Below are 21,875 nucleotides of genomic sequence, written 5' to 3'. Positions count from 1 at the left end.
TCAATTTATCACACAGTGAAGCAAACATAAGTACATGTATTCTAAAATGAATGGTCTCATAGAAACACATTACTTTAGGTAAATTTTTGCTAAATGATTTTTAGGAGTTTCACTGTACACATCACAACAGATTACTGGTGAAATGAACACTAGAGGCGCTAAAACAACAACGTTTTTCCCTTTCACACAAATCACGAGTACAATGGCAGATTACTTTTCACTCCCACAATGCTATCTTATGACACCAAAACACTTTTATTATAGCGTTACATTCAAGTACATTTTAACATTCAAATAATTTCAATTGCGCAATAGCTGAAATGGTTTGAGTGTTGAGTGTTGAGTGTTGCACTTGCAATGCAAAGGACCAGAGGATGAGTCCTGAAGGTCATGCGAGTCGATGTGAAAGTGAAAGTTTCCGCATGCATGTTTCGATTTCTTTGAGATACTGGACTATTTCTTTTCAGACTCCAGTTATACAAATATAGGTATCTCCTAACCAACTCAGACACGCATTCTTTATGACATGCACAGCCACTGTGGCATACTGAGTGTTCAGAGTATGCACGGTTCGAAAAATCAGGCTGCACTCGTTCAGTGCTCGAGCGCTCAAAAATGTTATCACGCGTCATGTACGCAGACGGCTAGCATTTACATCTGACCAATGTATATTTTTGGTTTTAACCTTAAAAACCTCATCTGTTTAGGATCAAGTTTAACTTGCTTTTAGCACCACACAGTGGACATTTCACCGCGAAACTGCTGTGCTACTTGTAATGAGCCGCGTAATATAATTTTGCAAAAATGTCGGCACAGTCAAGTAATATACAGTACATGAGATCAGGCTGGGAATTCTGTCAACATTTACTCACTCTTATCATGTTTGAAATGTCAATGACTTTCTTTTTAGTCATTTTTGGCTGTTGACAACCACTGAATACCGTCCACTTTTTTAATGGAAAAGAGCAGCGTGAACATTTTGCCAAACATCTCCTTTTGTGTTCTACAGATGAAAGAAAAACATACAGGTTTGAATGGAAATGAGTGTAAGTAAATGAAGACAGATTTCTATATGATACTACTATTTATCAAGACAAGCCTGTCAGTGTATTTATTCAAGTCTAAGTATGTTTTCCTAGGATGTTTTTGGCAGAATATTTTTGGGAAACCCAAAATCAGCTTAGAAATTAAGTCTCTTATAATATTATGATTTTCAAACTTTTTCATTTGTTACATTGTGACAATCTATGTAGTACAGTCTGTGATTGGTCTTCATGCACACTTATAAACTTCAGAAGTTGGAGTTCATGACAGGTACTGGTGTATATGTGTCATTATTCCTGACAGACAAGGCAAAACTTAATGAGATCCTATAATTGGTTTTGCGTTGCTGAGATCATGTGTCAGTGGTTTGTCATATTCTTTGGTGAATTAATGAAAATGCCTTATGAAAGTGATGATAATTTCATTAATGAATACAATTTAATGCCATGCACTGTTGGAGGAAATTACACACCACTTGCTGAAAATTAATGTAAAATGCATGTTTATCCTAATGTTTCTCAAATCTTAAACATTTCTGAAAGTAATGATTGTAGAAAGCTTCCATGTTGGACATTTCTGATACTTAATTGGACATTATAGGCCTCCTGCAAGCACATTTGAACTTTTTGATTATTTTTATATCTGTGTAAACATCTTTGCAGATAACACAGGGAAGTTGTTGCACTGACAGTAAACATTAATTACCATTTCAAAGGTTTTCAGACAGCACAATCAATTGCAAGAAAATAACAATCTTATACTTCCAATTGAAATGCTGCCCACTCCTGCATCATTTCGATAAAACAAACATGTACTGTAAATGTCAAGTACAGCCCATAACAGAGTGCAAAACCTTAGATTCTCCCACCAATCCAAGGATGTAACCATACATTATATATATATATATATAATTAGGCATGTAACGATACACACATTTCATGATATGAAAAAATATGATGCATAGCCTGATGATACGATACAAGCACCCACAAATGTTTCACTCAAGGATTATACATAAATGTCTTTTAAATCACAAATGCCACAAAAGTGTCTGACATTGGCAGGGGCATAGATTCCAGGGGGGAAGGTGGGTAGGTAACCTCCCCAATAATAAAAACAAGCAAGGGTATTGGTGATCTGATATGTATATACATACATACGCTTAGCAGGGAAATACATGTACAGTGCATCAGACGCTGAAAATGTCCCGCCCCTTACTGAAACAGAAAATATTATTGGTTAGCAATTATCCAATCGTGTGTGAAATTAACATTCTGATTTGTGGATCAGCTTAGTCGGACTGTCTGTCTTGCCAGTGCCATCAGTTGTGCTCCCGCAGCTCTGTGCGCATTTGGAGAGAATCTCTGTACACAAAAGAAAATAATATATACCGGTATATATATTTTTCTATATACACACAATTCACTCAACAGTGCTGCGGCATCACGTTAGTAGATTGAAAAAAGGTTCTGAGTCAAAAGAATACTCGTTGTTCTGGCTGCAACACGTCCCATTACTTATATAAGGTAGGCATACACAAAATCCTAAGATTGGTGGGTATACGGTGAATGCTTGTGTATGCCCTAAACTACACTACTAGTTATGACTTATAACTTATGAGTGTTTTGCTGTGCATAGCAGTGTCAGCTGGGAGCGGCGGTTGTTAAACTTACTGCTGCTGTTAATGTCAGCATAAATAAAATTACATGATGTACTGTAGCACCAGGACATCACACCTTTGTTTGGCAAATTCGACAAGCTCTACCACTACAGTACAATCTACTTCCCGTTTGCCATCAATCTTCTCACCTACTGTATGTACTGTGATGTGTTTGTTTATATATATATATATACTGGTGGCCAAAAGTTTGGAATCATGTACAGATTTTTTCTGTTTTGTAAGGAAATTGGTACTTTAATTCACCAAAGTGACTTTCAACTGATCACAAATTATAGTCAGGACATTATTGATGTAAAAAAAGCACCATTACTATTTGAAAAAAGTCATTTTTGATCAAATCTAGACTGGCCCCATTTCCAGCAGCCATCACTCCAACACCTTATCCTTGAGTAATCATGCTAACTTGCTAATTTGGTACTAGAAACTTGCCATTATATCAAACACTATTGAAAGCTATTTGGTTTGTTAAATTAAGCTTAACATTGTCTTTGTGTTTGTTTTTAAGTTGCCACAGTATGCAACAGACTGGCATGTTTTAAGGTCAATATTAGGTCAAAAATGTTATAAAGAAACAGCTTTCTCTAGAAACTCGAGGAATGAAGGCTAATGCTTGAAACTGACCAAAAATATAAATGAAGATTTCATACAAAGGTGTACACTACATTCTTCAAGACAGTCAGGACAGACAGAGATGTGAAAGGCCAGATGTACAACTAAACAAGAGGATAAATACATCAGAGTATCTAGTTTGAGAAATATACGCCTCACATGTCCTCCGCTGACAGCTTCATTGAATTCTACCCGCTCAACACCAGTTTCATGTACAACAGTAAAGAGAAGACTCAGGGGAGCAGACCTTAGGGGAAGAATTGCAAAGAAAAAGCCACTTTTGAAACAGAAAAACAAAAAGAAAAGGTTCGAGTGGGCAAAGAAACACAGAAATTGGACAACAGATAATTGGAAAAGAGTGTTATGGATCTTAACCCCATTGAGCTCTTGTGGGATCAACTGGACTGTAAGGTGCACGAGAAGTGCCCAAAAAGACAGCCACATCTATGGCAACTGCTACAGGAAGTGTGGGGTGAAAGGTCACCTGAGTATCTGGACAAACTGACAGCTAGAATGTCAAGGATCTGCAAAGCTGTCATTGCTGCATGTGGAGGATTTTTTGATGAGAACTCTTTGATCATACACCAATCAGCCACAACATTAAAACCACCTGCCTAATATTCCCCCTTGTGCCACCAAAACAGTGCCAGCCCGCATCTCAGAACAGCATTCAGAGATGATATTCTTCTCGCCACAATTGTACAGAGTGGTTATCTGAGTTTCTGTAGACTTTGTTCGAACCAGTCTGGCCAATCTCTGTTGATCTCTCTCATCAACAAGGCATTTCAGTCCACATAACTGCTGCTCACTGTGTTTTTTATTATTATTATTATTATTATTATTTGTTTTTGGCACCATTCTGAGTAAACTTTAGAGACTGTTGTGTGTAAAAATCCCAGGAGATCAGCAGTTCCATAAATACTCAAACCAGCCCATCTGGCACCACAATATCACCAACAAACATGCCATGGTCCAAATCACTGAATCACATTTTTCCCCATTCTGATGGTTGATGTGAACATGAACTGAAGCTCCTGACCCATATCTGCTTGATTTTACTGCTGCCACATGATTGGTTGATTAGATAATCGCATGGATGATTGTTGGTGCCAGACAGGCTGGTTTGAGTATTTCTGGAACTGCTGATTTCCTCTAGTCTAGTCTCTAGTCTTTACTCCAAATTGTGCCAAAAACAAAAAACATCCAGTGAGCGGCAGTTCTGCGGAGAGAAGTGCCTTGTTGATGAGAGAGGTCAACAGAGAATGGCCAGACTGGTTCGAACAGACAAAGTCTACAGTAACTCAGATAACCCCTCTGTACAATTGTGATTCTAAGATGCAAGTTAGCACTGTTTTGGCAGCACGAGGGGGACCTACACAATATTAGGCAGGTGGTTTTAATGTTGTGGCTGATTGGTGTGTATACAGGGTTGGGAGGGTTACTTTTGAAATGTATTCTACTACAGAGTACAGAATACATGCTGTAAAATATAATTTGTAACGTATTCTGTTAGATTACTCAATGTCAGTAACATATTCTAAATACTATGGATTAGATTTTTTCACTTGTTTTGACTATAAAAACTGCCAGTGCAGTAAGACAAAATACACATGTTAAAAATACATTATCTGAAAAACCTAAATATCTTATGCAGTGTTGTTAATAAAACAAGATCAATCAAACTGATCATGTTTTAAAGTTTTTCAGATATTTGTACAGGAAAACAATACAAAAATTATTATCAAGAATACAACTTTTTCCCTAATATCAAAGGTCTTACTAGAAAAAAGAAATTGTGATACAACGTGAATTTTCTTGATAACAAATATGATTGTGTCTGGTAACATGTGCATGTAAAATGGTTATAAATAGCATTTTAGCTTAGCATAAAGTTGACAAGTTACACAAGGTTTATTTGTATTTCTTCTGCTCCAAACGTACTTCAAATGTACTTCTCTGTCTGCTCGTATGAATGTAACACATCATAAGAAAGTGTTTCACCGCTGTTCAAATGCACTTTGAGCACATCATTTATATGTATAAATGTTTTCTATCTGAAAGAACTAAATATTAAACGAAACAAATTACTATAAAATGCAAAGTAATCTCTTCATGTATTCCGTTACTCCTCAACACTGTTTGTGTGTGTGTGTGTATGTATGTATGTATATATATATATATATATATATATATATATATATATATATATATATATATATAATCATGTAAAACCAAAATAAAATATATACATACAAAAAAACTTTCAAGATTGGGGTCACCAAATTTGTAAATTTAAGTTTCATTGTAAAATCAATATTGATTCTGAATATTAGGGTTCCATGTTAAGTAGGAATGTCGCTTGGCTCCTTAAAAAGATAGATTTTCATCTTCATTGTCAAGTCATGATGATGATAGAGTGATTAATAATGTTCTGTAGTTTCACTAACAGGCATGTTGATATTCCCATGGGGTTGGAAATGTTGTTCGCTGAAAGCGTGAATCTCATGACTTTGTCAAGAACACGTTCAAGTCATATTTCACTTAAAAATCTAAATAAATATCTAAGACATTATATTTTGCATATTAGAAATGAAGCCTGTTTTTAGATCATTAAGATTTTTTTGCATTGTAACATTGTATTCTTTATGTTGATTTAATTGTAAAATAATTATATTATTGTTTAGTTATTTCAATAAAAAGTAAATGCTGCATTAAGTAAATATAATAAGAATTTACTTTATTTACAAAAAGGTTGTTTTTTCTTCTTCCTCAAAACTGGCTTTATTTTCTTTAATATATATATATATATATATATATATATATATATATATATATATATATATATATAATATTATGTATAGTATAATATAATATTTATATTATTTTATTATTATGGTGCAAAATATGACCTGAACCAAAGTATCTTTCAAGGCAAGTCAGTCCACTCAACTGCTATCTAGGGAACGCTCCCTGCCCATTTATTCAGCCATCTGGGTTACGGAAGTATTTTTCCCATTAATTTAAACCATAGACTTTTCATAACATTCTTCATAAAAGAGTTGTAAGCCATAAACCAAACCAACCAGCTCTGAGGTAAATCACCACACTTTGCTCTGAGGCAAAAGGTATTTGAAAATCGGACAAAAAGACAAAGGGACAAGACTGTGTACTTATCGTCTTTCATGACGGCACAAAGTACAATCCCATGAAGCATTGTGAAGGATGTCATTGAATAAAATATTAATTATAGGTTGTTGATGATATAGAGACAATATGTTTTAAGTTTGTTTGCAAAAAAAATCTATATGTACAAATATATAAGTAGTTTAAGGGTGAAGAGACACCAACTCGATTACGTAATACACAGTGTGTCATGAGAGGGGGCAGATGCTCCGAGGCATGTTTTGTAGGTTTGGTTCTCTGACTGGTGAAGCTTTCTTTGTTGGACAATGGGTAATGTAGTTGTTTACCATGAACTCTGTTATCGAACATGATTTTTAAACAATGAAGTTTGAAAATGGCCGATGAAGGTCGAGTGACCGAAACTTTTCTGAATACATTTTGATACTCTTTGCAAGCCAGGATAGTGTGCAGGATTTTTTTCCATTTCATTGACTTTGCTACAGCTTGTGTCTTACACACCTATCAATTACTTCTCAGGTGTGAAAGGTTAAATGTTCATTGATAAACAATGAAGTTGATATAATGCAGACGGATGGCTTCAACAGAAGCATATACCATACAAGCGGCATGAAAGTACAGCTCCTATCTTCTTGAATGGGAAAAGACCAAAATCTCCAAAGCGGTTGGTCAAGAATATGATAAAAGAGCATATTGCAAATCAGCAGTAAAATCTGACAAAAATGTTATCATAAATTGTGCTTCTTTAGATCATATGTTGCTAAATAACAAAATGCATTTTCAGGCTGGTACAATGCACTGATCTAAATGTGCATGCCTATTCACATGTTGACTGAAAGGTGATGAATGTATCTTAAACTGACTGGCTATTTTATCTGTAATCAGAATCAGAATGAGCTTTATTGCAAAGTATGCTTACACACGCAAGGCATTTATCATGGTGACAAAGGCTTCCAGTGCAAAGCAAATGCAACCATATATACATACGTACAAACAAATACATTTAAACATATATACATATAGTGACATAAAAATACCAAAATAAGATATAACAGATGAAAAAAGAGAAATATACAATAAAGCAATAATGTTGTTGGAATATTTTATATACAGATATATGTGCAAGTGATGTAATGTATTAAAGAAGAGGTAGGATATGTTAAAGAATATAAATTAAATATGGATATAAGTAGGAACGGATGGACTGAATATTTCACATGGCTGTATCGACAAGAGGAAAGTATTTGGGGCAGTTTTAACTGTTCATGAGGTAGATGGCCTGAGGGAAAAAAGGTTTCTGTGCCTGGATGTTCTGGTGCTCAGTGCTCTGTAGTGCCGGCTAGAGGGCAACCAGGGATGGACTGGTAATCTGGCATACCAGGCATTTTCCCGGAGGGCCGACACACTTTGGAGCTGATCAGCGGAGAACTGGCCATCGGGAGAACCGAGGGGTCCGGTGGGTCGACCGCAAAACAGGCCAAATGGGCCACAATAAGATAAAATGAGCCATGTAATGCAGAACGGACCACAAAATCACGCCGCGATTTGCAGAAAAGGACAGCAAACACTCAGCTGGTGAAGGAAGTACAACCTCTGCTGGGTCTTTTTCAAAATGTAGTCTATGTGGGTCTTCCACTTCAGGTCCTGTTAGATGTTAGTGCCCAGGAACCTGAATGACTCTACTGCTGCCACAGTGCTGTTCAGAAAGGTGAGCGGGGGGTAATGTTGGGGTGTTCCTCCTAAAGTCAACTGACATCTCCACTTTTTTAAGCGTGTTCAGCTCTAGGATGTTTTGACTGCACAAGATGCCAGCTGTTTAACTTCCCTTCTGTATGCAGACTCGTCGGAATCTTGGATGAGGCCGATGACAGTAGTGTCATCTGCAAACTTCAGGAGCTTAACAGAGGGGTCCTTGGCGGTGCAGTCATTTGTGTACAGGAAGAAAAGTAGAGGGCAGTGTACACATACCTGTGGGGGGGGGGTGGCTCTGGTACTGACTGTACATGTGCTGGAAGTGAATTTTCCCATTCTCACTATCTGTTGAATGTCTATCAGAAAGCTTATTGACAGATTATTATATATTATATGTTGACTCACTGACAGATAGAGGCAGGAACAGAAAGCTGAGTTAATTTTGTCCATAGGAGAGTGGGGTTGATGGTGTTAAAAGTTGAACAGAATTCAACAAATAGTATCCTTGTGTAAGTCCCTGGTCTGGTCTGTCTAGATGTTGAAGTATGTAATGCAGTCCCATACTGACTGCATCATCCACAGACCTTTTTACTCGATACGCAAACTGCTGGTGATCCAGAAAGGGTTCAGTGTTTTCCTTAAGGTAAGCCAACACCAGTCTCTCAAATGACTTCATGACCACAGATGTCAGAGCGATGGATCTGTAGTCGTTTAGTTCTTTATTCTTGGGTTTCTTTGTGAAGGGGATGCTTGTGGAGCGTTTGAAGCAGCAGGGAACTTCGCACTGCTCCAGTGAGCTGTTGAAGATCTGTTTGAAGATGGGGGCCAGCTGGTCAGCACAGGATTTTAGACAAGTGGGTGAAACACTGTCTGGGCCCTGTGCTTTTCTTGTCTTCTGTTTCCGGAAGACCTGGCACACATCCTCTTCACAGATCTTAAATGCAGTTAGAGTAGCATGAGGGGGGTTGAATGAGGTGTAAATGTTTGTGTGCTGTGAAGGTCAGAGCAGGTGTGGGGTGTGAGACTGGGCTTTTCAAATACAGTAAAACACATTTATTTAGGTCGTCAGCTAATGGATGATTCCCTACAGTGTTAGGGTCAGTGTCTTGTAGTTGGTAAAATCTGTTTGTTTAGAAAGCTTCTTTTATCCACTCTGATCTCATTTGTCAGTCGATTATACAAGATTTTATACCCACTTCTGTAAGCATCCTCTTTGGCCTGACAAAGCTGCCTGAGTTTTGCTGTAAAGCATGGTTTTTCATTGTTGAATGTTAAATAAGTCCTAGTAGGAATGCACATATCCTCATAGAAACTGATATATGATGTCACATTATCTGTCAATTAGTCCAGGTATGTGACTGCAGCCTCAAAAACACTTAATGTAGTCAAAGCAGGCTTGTAGTTCCAGCTCTGCAGGACTTCCTTTCCTATATCCGTCATATTTGGTGTTCCAGTTTCTTTATAAAAAAGTGCTCATTCTTGGGCTAAATAGTCTCTGCCTGAACATGTTTTCGTTACATTCACATTGTCTTCCTCCAGAGGTCCCTCTGTGACTCAAAAAGCCAAATATTGTTTTGGGTTGCATTCAGAACTTTCTGTTTTCTTTCTTTTTTTCTTGCTGCAGACAGTTGTACACCAAAACATAATTTAAATCTATTAATTGAAATTATTCATAACTTGATAAAGTGTAAACAGACCTCATCAAGCCCTATAAAATTAGTCTAAAACAAAAGCCTTATGCACACTATAATGTCAATTTATAGTATATTTTTATGTGTATATACTAATGTTGGTCAATAAACAACAACACATAAGATTATGAAGCACAGACTTAATATAAACCGCCAGATTACAATGTAAACATTAGTCACAAACACTGCCTGGTTGCTTTCGCTTTTTGTGTGTTCTTTATGCGTTACAGCTCTTACATTCATACGGACGTGATAATCACAGGCGTTTTGTAATTAATCAGATCACAAAATAACACAACACAAAAACATTTGAAACTTCTGAATAAGAGATGAATACTGTGATGTACTGCTAACATTGGCAGGTGTTATGGATCAACAGGGGATTGTTTTCTGGGCATGTTTGCGTGCACGTGAATAATTTTAATTTACTTTTCAGCAGATTTCTTCAATGTGAATTGCCAAGGAGCAAAGAAAAGACGTTTTGCACATTCTTAGAAATGTAGGCAATATATTTTTAATGCTATATAGGCCTATGTATAATAGAGATTGCTAAGACATGTGACCAACAGTATATATTCATTAATTCGTTTAAAATAACTTTTTTGAGCTGTTTCCTTCAACTTTGCGATTATCCAAGAGAGAGATAGATTAACAGCAAAAAAAATGTTCGATAACATCAAATTACACCCTGTCTTTTTTTTTTCTTTTCTTTCAGGATCATGAATTCGGAGGCTTTTTCAAATTCCAGTTTGGTGATATAAAAATGACGCCATAGATTGGCCGATTCTCACCAGCGATGAGAAAAGTAACTGGTATCACCTGACAACACCACGTTCTCCCTGCGGCGGTCTGAAGAATAATGCACGCAGTGAAGAGATGAACTAGCATAAGTATTATTTAGACCGATCACAACCATAAATTAGAGACCCCCATTTCATGCTAATTAACATTCTTCCATCTCACATTACTTCAATGTTCGCACTGCGCTCGAACGGTAGCGCGCATGACGTCACCACTCCTCCTGCGCCAGGACGCGCACCCAAAACACGCAGCGAGACCGATATAGGGTTTAATTTTCTTATTACAACATGTCTTAAATATCTACAGATGCCATCCAGATCTTAACAGGTGAGTCTCGCAATATTCAGATTGTATTATTGCAAATCGAGCATTTCCTTTATTGACTGTATTGCAAATGTTCAGTATAGTGGATAGTGAAACCCTTATTTGTTTTGGTGAGGCATTGAATTAAATGCGGATGTTGGAATTACACGCAGGATGACTAATGAGAGATATGAAATTGTTTGCGTTGCTCAGATATTATAAATTAGGTGTATTATCAAAGCGCATCTCTTTCCACCGATACATGTTGGCTATTAGATATTTATATTATAAGATGTATCCATTATAAGATATTTTCTTAAAACTAGGGATTCCAGAAATGTCTAGAACTGTATATTCTTCATTAAAAGCAAGCTGTTGAATTTAATTATTACATTGTTAGCTTTTTCAATAAGTTGAATTATAATTAATATATACAAATTATAATAATCTATCATATTTTAAGTAATTGTAAGCTATCTTTAGGCCCCCTAGTTGATCCCGACCCCACTAGTTGGGAACCACTGAGCTACAGTACATATATAGTGGCTGTCATCACTTACACAAGATCAGTGTTTGTACAGCTGCTCAATTACATATTGAGAATTGGTCACAATTTAAAATATAAAGAACTCTATGTTCAGTAAGTTCTTTCTTATTTATACTCAGTATTGAAAATGGACCCCACTGTATGTAATTTAACATTCAAAATTATTTTAAGTATATTGTGTATTACAATTTGGGAATCTTTGTTTCAGAAAAACAAATAAACATGGAGAAAGGGAACCGGTGAGTATACACAAACCATTATTACACAGACATTAATGTTATTGTTGAATAACGATGTAAGGAGATGCTTTAATAAATGGTTTGTTGTGTCTTTGCAGTGGTTATTCTCATTTCGATCAATTTCTTGAAAACACGTTCCAGCAGAAATATTGGAAAACCAAGCAAACTTTGATCAAAGTCACGGGGAAGAAGGAGGATGAACATGTTGTTGCTTCTGATGCCGATCTGGATGCTAAACTTGAGGTGAGAACAGGGGCGATTCTAGGATTTCAATCTTGGGGGGGCTCAGCCTCCAATAAATCTATTAGAAGTGCACATTTAATGTATTCCACTCTGTTACATAAATAGCATTTAGTTTTGTTTTTTAAACTGTTTTTAAACATCATTCAAGATAGCCAGCTAATATTCATTCAGAATGTTGTAATTTTCTATAATAAACCCATTATAACTTTATTAAAAAATAAACAAAAACAGTTTAAAGAACCAGTCTAATAATGATTATTATTTTTTTTATTATGATTTTTTAAATGGTTTATTTTAGAAAAAAAATAATAATTTAGCATTTTCTGTAGATTAAAGTTATATTAAACTAGTATTACAATAAATGTCACTTTTACCTGGGTTGTTCTTTAGTGGAGCGAATTAACTCCAGATGATGTTTCTCTGTATGTCATTAACTCATGACTCGATTCTTTTAAATTTGTTCAAAAGAGAAAATCACCTGAAAAATATATTTTAATTTCAAAATAATAACCTGGGTAAAATAAAGGTATAAAAAAAGATTTGTTCAGAATTGTTCCACTATTCATTCAGTAACCAACCAACACTTTTACGCCAGTAGCAAGGCTAGACTGACAATGCGGCATACCAGGCCGACGCACTTTGGGGCCGATCATGGGCGGACTGGCCAGTGGGAGAACCGAGCGGGCTGGTGGTGCGTCTGCGAAACGTGCCGTATGGGCCGTGATAAGCAAAAATGAGCCGCCGCATTATGCAGAACGGACCACAAAACGGCGTCTTGATATGCAGAAAAGGGCAGTGACAGCGACCACCCCCCGCTCATCAACTTTTGGATCAAACCCCCACCCCTTTTGGGCCAGTTGCCATGTAAAATCCCAGGCCGATTTCTCTTCCCAGTCCAGCCCTGGCCAGTAGGTTACAACAAATGAACGTTTTATGTGTTTTGAGTAAGTCATTAAACCACTAATAAAGCACCTCGTTCACAACCGAAACAAGGCTAATTATACTTTATTAAAAATCTGAGTGTCTACCAAGAGACTTCAGCAGAGTGTTTATGCATCATAAGCATATGCCCGGCAAATGACAACAAAGCGTATCATTTTGTGAACTGCTGTGCATGACCATCAAGGTATACAACAAATGACAACATTATTAGTCTAAAAGTAATTACAAGATTTAATTTACATCCTGATATCATTGTGATCTTAATTCATCCAGATCCTTTCTTTCCTTGTTAAACTAGATTACCGAACTAAACAAACAACATACCTCTTCATCTCCTTCTATCAGTCAAAAGAAGATGGTCTTAGCTTGTTTACTCATGTAGGTATAGCTGCAGGCCGTAGATCTCCAAATGGGGACAGAAACTCCAAAAGAGGGCGGGGTTGGTCCAGAAGGGGCGGGGTTACTCAGAAAGGGGGCATCACCAACTCCAAAAGGGGGCGTCACTTCCACACATTGTTAGGATTTGGTTAGGGGCCTGCAGCTATAATCTCCTCTGTTCATGAAGCGAATTAGGAAATGGGGCGTATTCGAACAGTGGATCAAGCCAATAATATGCTTATTCACAGCCCGCACTCCAATGCTATTGGCTCGCACTGTAGTCAGACTTTTTTTCCCAATTAACACTTTTTATTGATTCTCACAAATGAAACAGAAAAGGAAAACATATATACAAAGAATCAACTTTTAACCCCCATTATTCACTCCGATCATAACACTGGCTAGAACCCAATTCTTTATGTATTTATCCCCTATATTAATGACCCCCCCATCACGTATAAAACAGAGTCTGGGGAAAAAGTAAATTTGAGTGCTCAATACGTCACACATAAAACTCTGAACACTCAACCAAAATTCTTGGATCTTGACACACCACCAAAAAACATGGGTTGTGACCCCATCTTCTGATTGGCATTGCCAGCAGGTGGGTGTGTCTTTAAGACCAAGCCTATACAATCTAGAGGGGCTCTAATCTCTTGAGAGAAGTTGAAGCTCTGTCCCAAGACTCTGAATTAGCAGGGAGTAATACACTGATGAATTACAGGTACAATCCCCCCAGAGCAACCTGGAGTTAAGTGCCTTGCTCAAGGACACAATGGTGGTGGCTGTGGGGATCGAACCAGCGACCTTCTGATTAACAGTTATGTGCTTTAGCCCACTACGCCACCACCACTAATTTAAATAGGCTCTAGTAGTGCCTATGGGAGAGAAGCTGATTTATTTTAAAGATCTTCGCCTATTTATGCCGCTGAAAAAATCAGGGCTGACATCACAAAAGAAAATCACAAATGAGATCTCTTTAACATCTAAGTTATTTTCTTTGAAAGCAATGAGATCAAATGGAGACTTCTGCTGATGCAGATGTTTCTCCTGAGAACCCCCCCATGTAATCTTACATGACATTTGCCAAAGTCTGAGAAATGTACTGTAAACTTTCTTACTTTGTCAACAAATCTCACTTGTGTCAATATGTATTTCTCCTAAGGTAGTTTTGAAGAAACATCTGAGAAAAAGTTAATTAAATAAAACAACTAAAATCTCCTGAGCTATGAAAGAGCAACCTCTGAGCAAAAACAAATCCTCTAAATAATAATGCTGTTCATTTGGTTTTGGTGTTTTTCTTCCCCCAGGTGTTTCATTCTGTACAAAGAACGTGCATGGAGCTGCTTAAGGTGATTGAACAATATCAATTAAGGATTAGCTGTAAGTTACCTTCAAATTCATACATTTATCCCTAATTATTCAAATAGATTGATTTCAATTTTGATTATATTATCCAAAGAAAGCATACCTGATGAGTACTGGATGTCCATGACTAATTTCTGTTGCTCTTTCCAGTTTTGTCCCAGGAGGAAAACGAACTGGGTCGGTTCCTGCGTTCCCAGGGTTCCCAGGACAAAAGTCGAGCTGGAAAAATCATGCAAGCAACTGGGAAAGCACTCTGCTTCTCTTCACAGCAAAGGTCAGCTCTTTGCATTTACCTCGATCTTGTTGTTCTTCAATAGCTATAGCACAATTGGGAGAACTGGCTCTCAGGTCATGAGTTGGAATTTGAATTGAATTCATAGGTGAAGACTGAACACTGATAAACTTTCCTCTCTGCAGGCTGGCACTGCGCGGTCCCCTGGGTCGTCTGTACCAGGAGGTGGAGACGTTTCGTTACCGAGCGATCTCAGATACGTGGCTGACGGTGAACCGGATGGAACAGTCACGGACAGAGTACAGAGGAGCTCTGCTCTGGATGAAAGATGTTTCTCAGGAGCTTGATCCAGATACACACAAACAGATGGAGAAGTTCCGCAAGGTCAGTGTCAACATGACAGGGCGTTCCAAAAATGTAGAAGCAAAAGTATAATATATAAAAGCACATTGCAATAGTGTTTAGACGTCACAAGTGAGAAAACCAGTATTGCAGCACTTCTCGTGTTATAGAATGGATTAGAATAGATTTTGTCTTGGACATCCATCCGTTGTACAAAAAACACAAATACAACCCAGCACAAATACAAATATGTATATCCTCACATCCCCTTACAGTACATACTTTCCATGAATTATAATATATATATATATATATTAATAAATAAATGAAGGACATTTTAAGTCAGTACTATGGTATGGAGACCCTTAGAGGACAGGGTGGTAATTTCTTCTCTGAAATATTTTCTGTGCCCTCACAATAAGTTTTGGGATCCTTTGCAATAAATTTACCATGGTTTTACTACAGTAACCATATTTTAATCTTGATATTCATAGTGAAACCATTGTAATAATACATGAAAACGAAAACTATGGTAATAAAAATCATAATTTTGTTGTTATTATGGTTTTATTACAAATACTATGGTACCATAAAACCATGGTTAATCTATAGTGCCATGGTATAGTACTATAGTACGTGTATAGTGCTATGGAGTGGTGGTGGTGTAGTGGTCTAAAGCACATAACTGGTAATCTGGTAATCAGAAGGTCGCTGGTTCGATCCCCACAGCCACCACCATTGTGTCCTTGAGCAAGGCACTTAACTCCAGGTTGCTCTGGGGGGATTGTCCCTGTAATAAGGGCTCTGTAAGTCGCTTTGGATGAAAGCGTCTGCCAAATGCATAAATGTAAATGTAGTAACCATGGTTACTCTATGGATACAGTATACTGTATTAAAACCATTGTTTCTGCCAAATAAACATGGTTACTTAGTTACTACAAAATTACTATACAGTTGTTTAACTATGGTATTTGTATAGTAAAACCATAATAACCACAGAATTATGATTTTTATTACAATAGTTTTTGTTTTCCTGTATTATCACTTTGGCTTCTCAATGAAAACCATGGTTTAAAATATAGTTACTCTAGTAAAACCATGGTCAGTTTAATGCAAGGGAATGCAAAAGTATTAGGAGGGCATGCAAAACTATTTCAGAAAAAAATGATTCCCACCCTGTCCACTAAGGGATTCCGCATCATTCCCATAAGCAGGTCAAAGTGCCAGGAAATTACCGCACTTAAAGGGTTTTGCCAGTAGAGGGAGTAACAGCTTGTAAACGGATTGTTCATTTTTGGCAAAACTTGAATACCTTTTTCTATTTCTCAGGTTCAAACTCAGGTGCGTCAAACCAAGACGAGTTTTGACAAACTGAAGAATGACGTGTGTCAGAAGGTTGATCTGCTTGGAGCCAGTCGCTGCAATCTCCTCTCGCACGTCCTGACAACCTATCAGGTATCATGTCGTTTTAGGTTACTATAGACAAGTGTAAATGGTGCTTTATTTTAATTGCTTTATCAGTTATGTTTGTCAACTGTATGCTAATGCATGTAACTATATTTAAGGAATAATGTGATTGTGAACAGTAGCAAATTATCTTTTGTCTGTCTCATCTTTTCTGTACTACAGACCACATTGTTACACTTTTGGGAGAAGACTTCTCACACTATGGCTGCCATTGATGAAAGCTTCAAAGGTTGCCAGACGCAGGATATTTCAACACTGAGGGTGAGACATTTTTAATGAAACTTGAAAAGAAAAATTTAGCCTTCAAATGAGGTTTGTGATTAAGAACATAGCTTATAAGAAATGGGTGTAAACACTCTTGAGCAACTTTTTTTATTATTCAGCTTTATGTCTTTTTTACTTTTCCCTAATGTTACTCCAGGATCCAAAGAGCAAGAGCTCAGATCAAGCCCCAAAGAAACAGGTGAAGAAGAAAATGAAGGCAAAAGCAGAAGACGAGGAAATGAGTCAGAATACAGATGAAACGTATGAGCTGTTTAATGTGATACTTAAAGGAATAGTTAACCCAAAAATGTATATTCTGTCATCATTTACTCACCCTCATGTTGTTCCAAACCAAATGCTGTTATGATTATTTTTCTGCGGATCACTGACCACAGATGGATTTTTAAAGAGTCTTCTCGCAGCTGATGTTACTTTTATGTTTTCTATCCTTTTTGGAGCTTTGCAGACATGGTATGGTACAGACTACGAACTGGAAAAGAGCTGCATGAGGATTATTAAAAATGTTCCTTTTCCGTGAACTATTATTAAAAGCTATAATCACTTATCTTATTCTTACTCATTTTAGGCTTATTTCAATTGCAGAAGAAAATCACAGCAGGACGTCCACACAAACAGGTAAACATTTAATAAAAGCAATTTGATTGAATTTCAAATTGACTTCATTTAATAAAACAGGTAAAACTTTTTTTTTTTTAAATAATTTCTTGAAAAGTGTTTTACATTCAAAAAACATTTTAATATTTACACATTTCAATTTAATAAAATTCAAAGTAAACTTTAATAAAATACATTTAAAAAATATTAAAAATTTTTTTTTTATTAATTTAATTTTGTTTAACATTACACAATTCAATTTGATGTTACAATTGAATGTTGTTATGAAATTGAAATGTGTCAATCTTAGAAAATAGGCAAAAATATTTTTTGAGTGTATCTACAAGAATGCCACAATATCTAAACTACTGCATCTTCAAACAGTGTGTTTAAAAGTGAAGGATTGACCAATGATTTCTTGATTTTTGCTGCCCTGTATACACTTAGGTAAAGAAGAGTGTTTATCCAGTGGTCAGAAGGATGGATTGAGTCTTTTAAATGAGATTCTGGGCAGCAGTTCTCTGGATGAGGGGGGTTTCACACAGGAATGGCAGGATGTGTTTGGTGAAGATGAGACGACCGGCAGTATCGGAGCAGAGGTTCAGACAGATGAGGAGGAGTCTGCTTTCTTTCTGCCGTCCAAACTGTTTGACCAGAACATGAACGATCTGCAGTCTTCAGTCTCAGGTGAGAGGAAAGTCAGCAGTGTCTGAGTTGTTATGCAAATGATCAGTTGGCATGACATATATATATATATATATATATACAAGAGACAAGGCCAATGAATTACAGGTTCAAAAATAATCCATTGAGTCACTTTTCATAGAGTAAACATTGAAAATGGGTCCCACAGTCCTGAACACCACATAAGGGTTAAGCATAAACCTGCATATAACATTTTTATTTAAATATAGTCCAGACTTTGACTGGTAGTGTAGATCATGACTTTCTAGATTTGGTCTAATGACATGACATTGCTCTGCTGTACATTTCTGTCTGTTACGCATATAAAGAATAAATAATATATAATAACATCTGTATTCCAGGTTGGGCAACAGCCATCCCGCAGAATATTTCAGAAATCTCTGCAGCAAGTCAAAACTCTTCCAAACCTGTAGTCCAAGGTACTTATAAACACACTGCAAAAATAAAAAATAGGGGTGTATAAATATATTGCAATGCATTGATTTGATAAAGGAAAGTTGATGCATCAATAACAGAATTTAATAATCAATGATGTTAATACACAATGTATTTGCCTTCACTTTTTTATGAGGCATATACATTTTCTGCATTAATTTAGTACAATTACTATTATTTATTTTTAAAATAACATGCAAAAAAAAAACATGTCCCGAGATAATAATAAGGAATATTCCTACCAATGGAGCAATTCAAGCTTGAAGTACCATCTGTTTTCAGCAGGGGGCAGTAAGCGAAACTATAGTGTTAAGGCAACACGCAGCTGTACAGACAACAAACCACACTCATGCTTGCTTGAAATTAGCAAAAGCACAAGATGAAAACACATTCTTGCGTTTAAACAGCTGGAAGGAGCGCAACTCTGAATGTAGGGACCTCGAAACATGTTTTTATACGTTTCAAACTACGTTTTAATTGACACAGGGACTTAACATCACTGTTTATAATGAGACGCAACCAAAGTGAGATGCTCCAAAAGCATCCTTCTGATGCACATGTATATTGACACATCCCTTGGAAAGCTCGCGTTATAAATGATAAATCGGTTTTACCGATTATTCGGTGCCGATAGTTGCTTTTTGGAACTATCAGTTATCAGCAAAAATCTGTTTATATTTGCATATTGTTTATTTTTTTATTTTTTTCATTATTTAGTCGTTAACAGTGTGTTTCGGGCTTGTTTGTACTTAAAACTCCTGTTACGCACCTTTTTTTTTTCTAGCTAATATTGATATATAATATATATGAACAAAAAACTGCATCTGGGATTTTATTCATTTTGGACTCTTTGTCTTTGTGCGCCATAATAAACAAAGAATACCATTTTTATTTTTTTACATTCTATAAATCAATTTGAAAAACCATCGGCCTTTACCACCACCTTAGTTATCTTTAGCGAAAAAATCCACTGTCGGTCGAACTCTAGTGGAATATAATAATTCATAAAATGTCAAATGTGAGTTCTATTGTTTAGAACGGCAAAAACTGAAGTGTAAAAATGCTTTAGGGGTGCAAAATAATAATAATAATAATAAATAAATTGATCAATTGTCACACATTATACATACATTTCTGCATATACATGGTGAAATTATTTATTTTTCACATATCCCAGCTAAGCTGGGGTCAGAGTGCAGGGTCAGCCATGATACGGCGCCCCTGGAGCAGATAGGTTCAAGGGCCTTGCTCAAGGACCACACAGTGGTGTCTTGGTGGTGTTGGGGCTTGAACCCCTGACCTTCTGGTCAGTAACCCAGAGCCTGTGAATGTGGCTCTCAATTTGATCCAATCTAATCTGTCTAATGGAAATTATTTGTTGTTAGAACAATAAAATAACTTTTGTGCCTCTTTGAAAACACATTCCTAAGCAAAACAGTGATTCGATGACAAAATAAGTTGAGTATGTGGCAAAATATCGGTATAGACATTTATGTTTTTGTCAAAATCGGTATCATATCTCCCAAAAATATTGGTGCATCCCTGACTATATGGAAAATATTTAGCTAGTTTGTTGTACGGTGACAGTGTATCTTTTTTCTGCCCAGTAATGTTAAACGTATAAAGCTCGAGAGAAACATTTAGAATAAACTGAACTGGCAATAATGTCAAACTGGGTAAATACAGTTTACATTTTTTACATTTATGAACATGAGCACCCTCTTGCAGCCCTCTGGGGGTCATTGGACCCCAAATTGAAAACTCTTGTTCTACAGTATATAATGCATCCATCAAAAGATATACTTAAACTATGTTTTCATTGAGTGATATAAAGTATGTTTATACCTTTCTGTTATCTGTAACTTTCCTGTTACAGATAACACCTCAAAAGATCTCTTGGCTTGGTTCAACCTTTTTGCCGATCTGGACCCGCTGTCAAACCCAGATGCGATTGGCCGGACAGATGAGGAACGTGATCTGCTTAGTGCGTAATCAGATGGACTTTATCACTGTTTTCACACACATGCCAGAGACCTACAGATGCCTGTATTAGGCAGATATCAGATACGGTTTCTATATGCCAAAGCAGCTTTAACCTTAATTAATTCATGAATAAATATTTGCTGCCAAAGTATACCAATAATATTCACTCTGGCCTGGAGTCCCAAGCTGGGAGTGTTTTTCCTTTCTTTCTATTTCCTTGTACAACATAATCAAGTAAACTGACAATATTTGATCCACTACCCAACAGCATTCCACTACAGTGTGTTCATAGTTAATATGGTGCTTTTGGAAATTGTAATATTGCATGCATATTTCTTTTTAAATCATTGTTCGTTTACATCGCATTTGTTCTTTCTTAACCTTGTTTAGGTATTGAATGAATTTTATCTTGCCGTTTAAAACGAATGCTGCATTTCAAAAGCCTTAAATATGAGAGTTATTTAGGCAATGCCATGCATTTATTTATTTAAATGATCTTTATCATATGGAAACTAGCTGATGTGAAATCAGCCATTGATTGGTGAAGGTGTTGATGTTTGTGAATTGTCATGCTATTGTTCTAGTGAGGGATTACAAATTCAAATGCTGTTGAACAGCTTGGTCACACCAGGCCTGGGTAACATAAGCTTTTATCATTTAGTATTTGTTGGTTAACTGTATTTATTCTAACCTAGTAATGAATATGTGTGCCTGAAAATTGGGTTCTATTACAGAGACCTTGACTTTCACCATGACCCCACATTTTCATTATATATATATATAAAATGTTTCACACTATGTGAGTCCTAATATACAGTGAGAACAAACAGCCTCACTGAATTATCTAAAATAATATCATCAATGCTTTACAAGACAAAGGAAAATGTAATTCAATTAGTAATTAAATGACAAATAAAAGTATATTATAATCTAATAATACATTGTGGCTGTTCCTGTGTGTAATAAATCATTCACAAATAATTCGATGGCTCACTAGAAACTGTAGATGAAGAGTAAGAAGGAAACTTATTTATCCCAGAAAGCAAAATCTCTATATCTGTTAGTATTCATACAATTATTAAATGTTATCTCAATATATGCACTGATTGGAATGATTTATAAAACATCAGTTTAATACAAAAAAATCCACCCA

The 21,875-nt window shown here is 36.4% G+C and overlaps 1 protein-coding gene across 1 annotated transcript; it reads left to right on the top strand.

Annotated features, from left to right (window-relative positions):
• Nucleotides 1-10,713: 10,713 nt before the first annotated feature.
• Nucleotides 10,714-21,621, top strand: ica1 (islet cell autoantigen 1). The gene is made up of 13 exons (XM_052144457.1): nt 10,714-10,986; nt 11,718-11,748; nt 11,847-11,991; nt 14,622-14,694; nt 14,830-14,953; nt 15,097-15,295; nt 16,583-16,708; nt 16,883-16,981; nt 17,142-17,245; nt 17,571-17,620; nt 18,047-18,286; nt 18,646-18,723; nt 20,616-21,621. The coding sequence occupies exons 2-13, from the start codon at nt 11,732-11,734 to the stop codon at nt 20,729-20,731; spliced, it is 1,371 nt and encodes a 456-aa protein (XP_052000417.1). The 5' UTR covers nt 10,714-10,986; nt 11,718-11,731; the 3' UTR covers nt 20,732-21,621.
• Nucleotides 21,622-21,875: the final 254 nt, after the last annotated feature.

The sequence above is a fragment of the Xyrauchen texanus genome, chromosome 15 (genome assembly GCF_025860055.1).
Source record: "Xyrauchen texanus isolate HMW12.3.18 chromosome 15, RBS_HiC_50CHRs, whole genome shotgun sequence".
NCBI classification, from domain to species: Eukaryota; Metazoa; Chordata; class Actinopteri; order Cypriniformes; family Catostomidae; genus Xyrauchen; species Xyrauchen texanus.
This window is presented reverse-complemented; position numbering and strand designations above follow the sequence as displayed.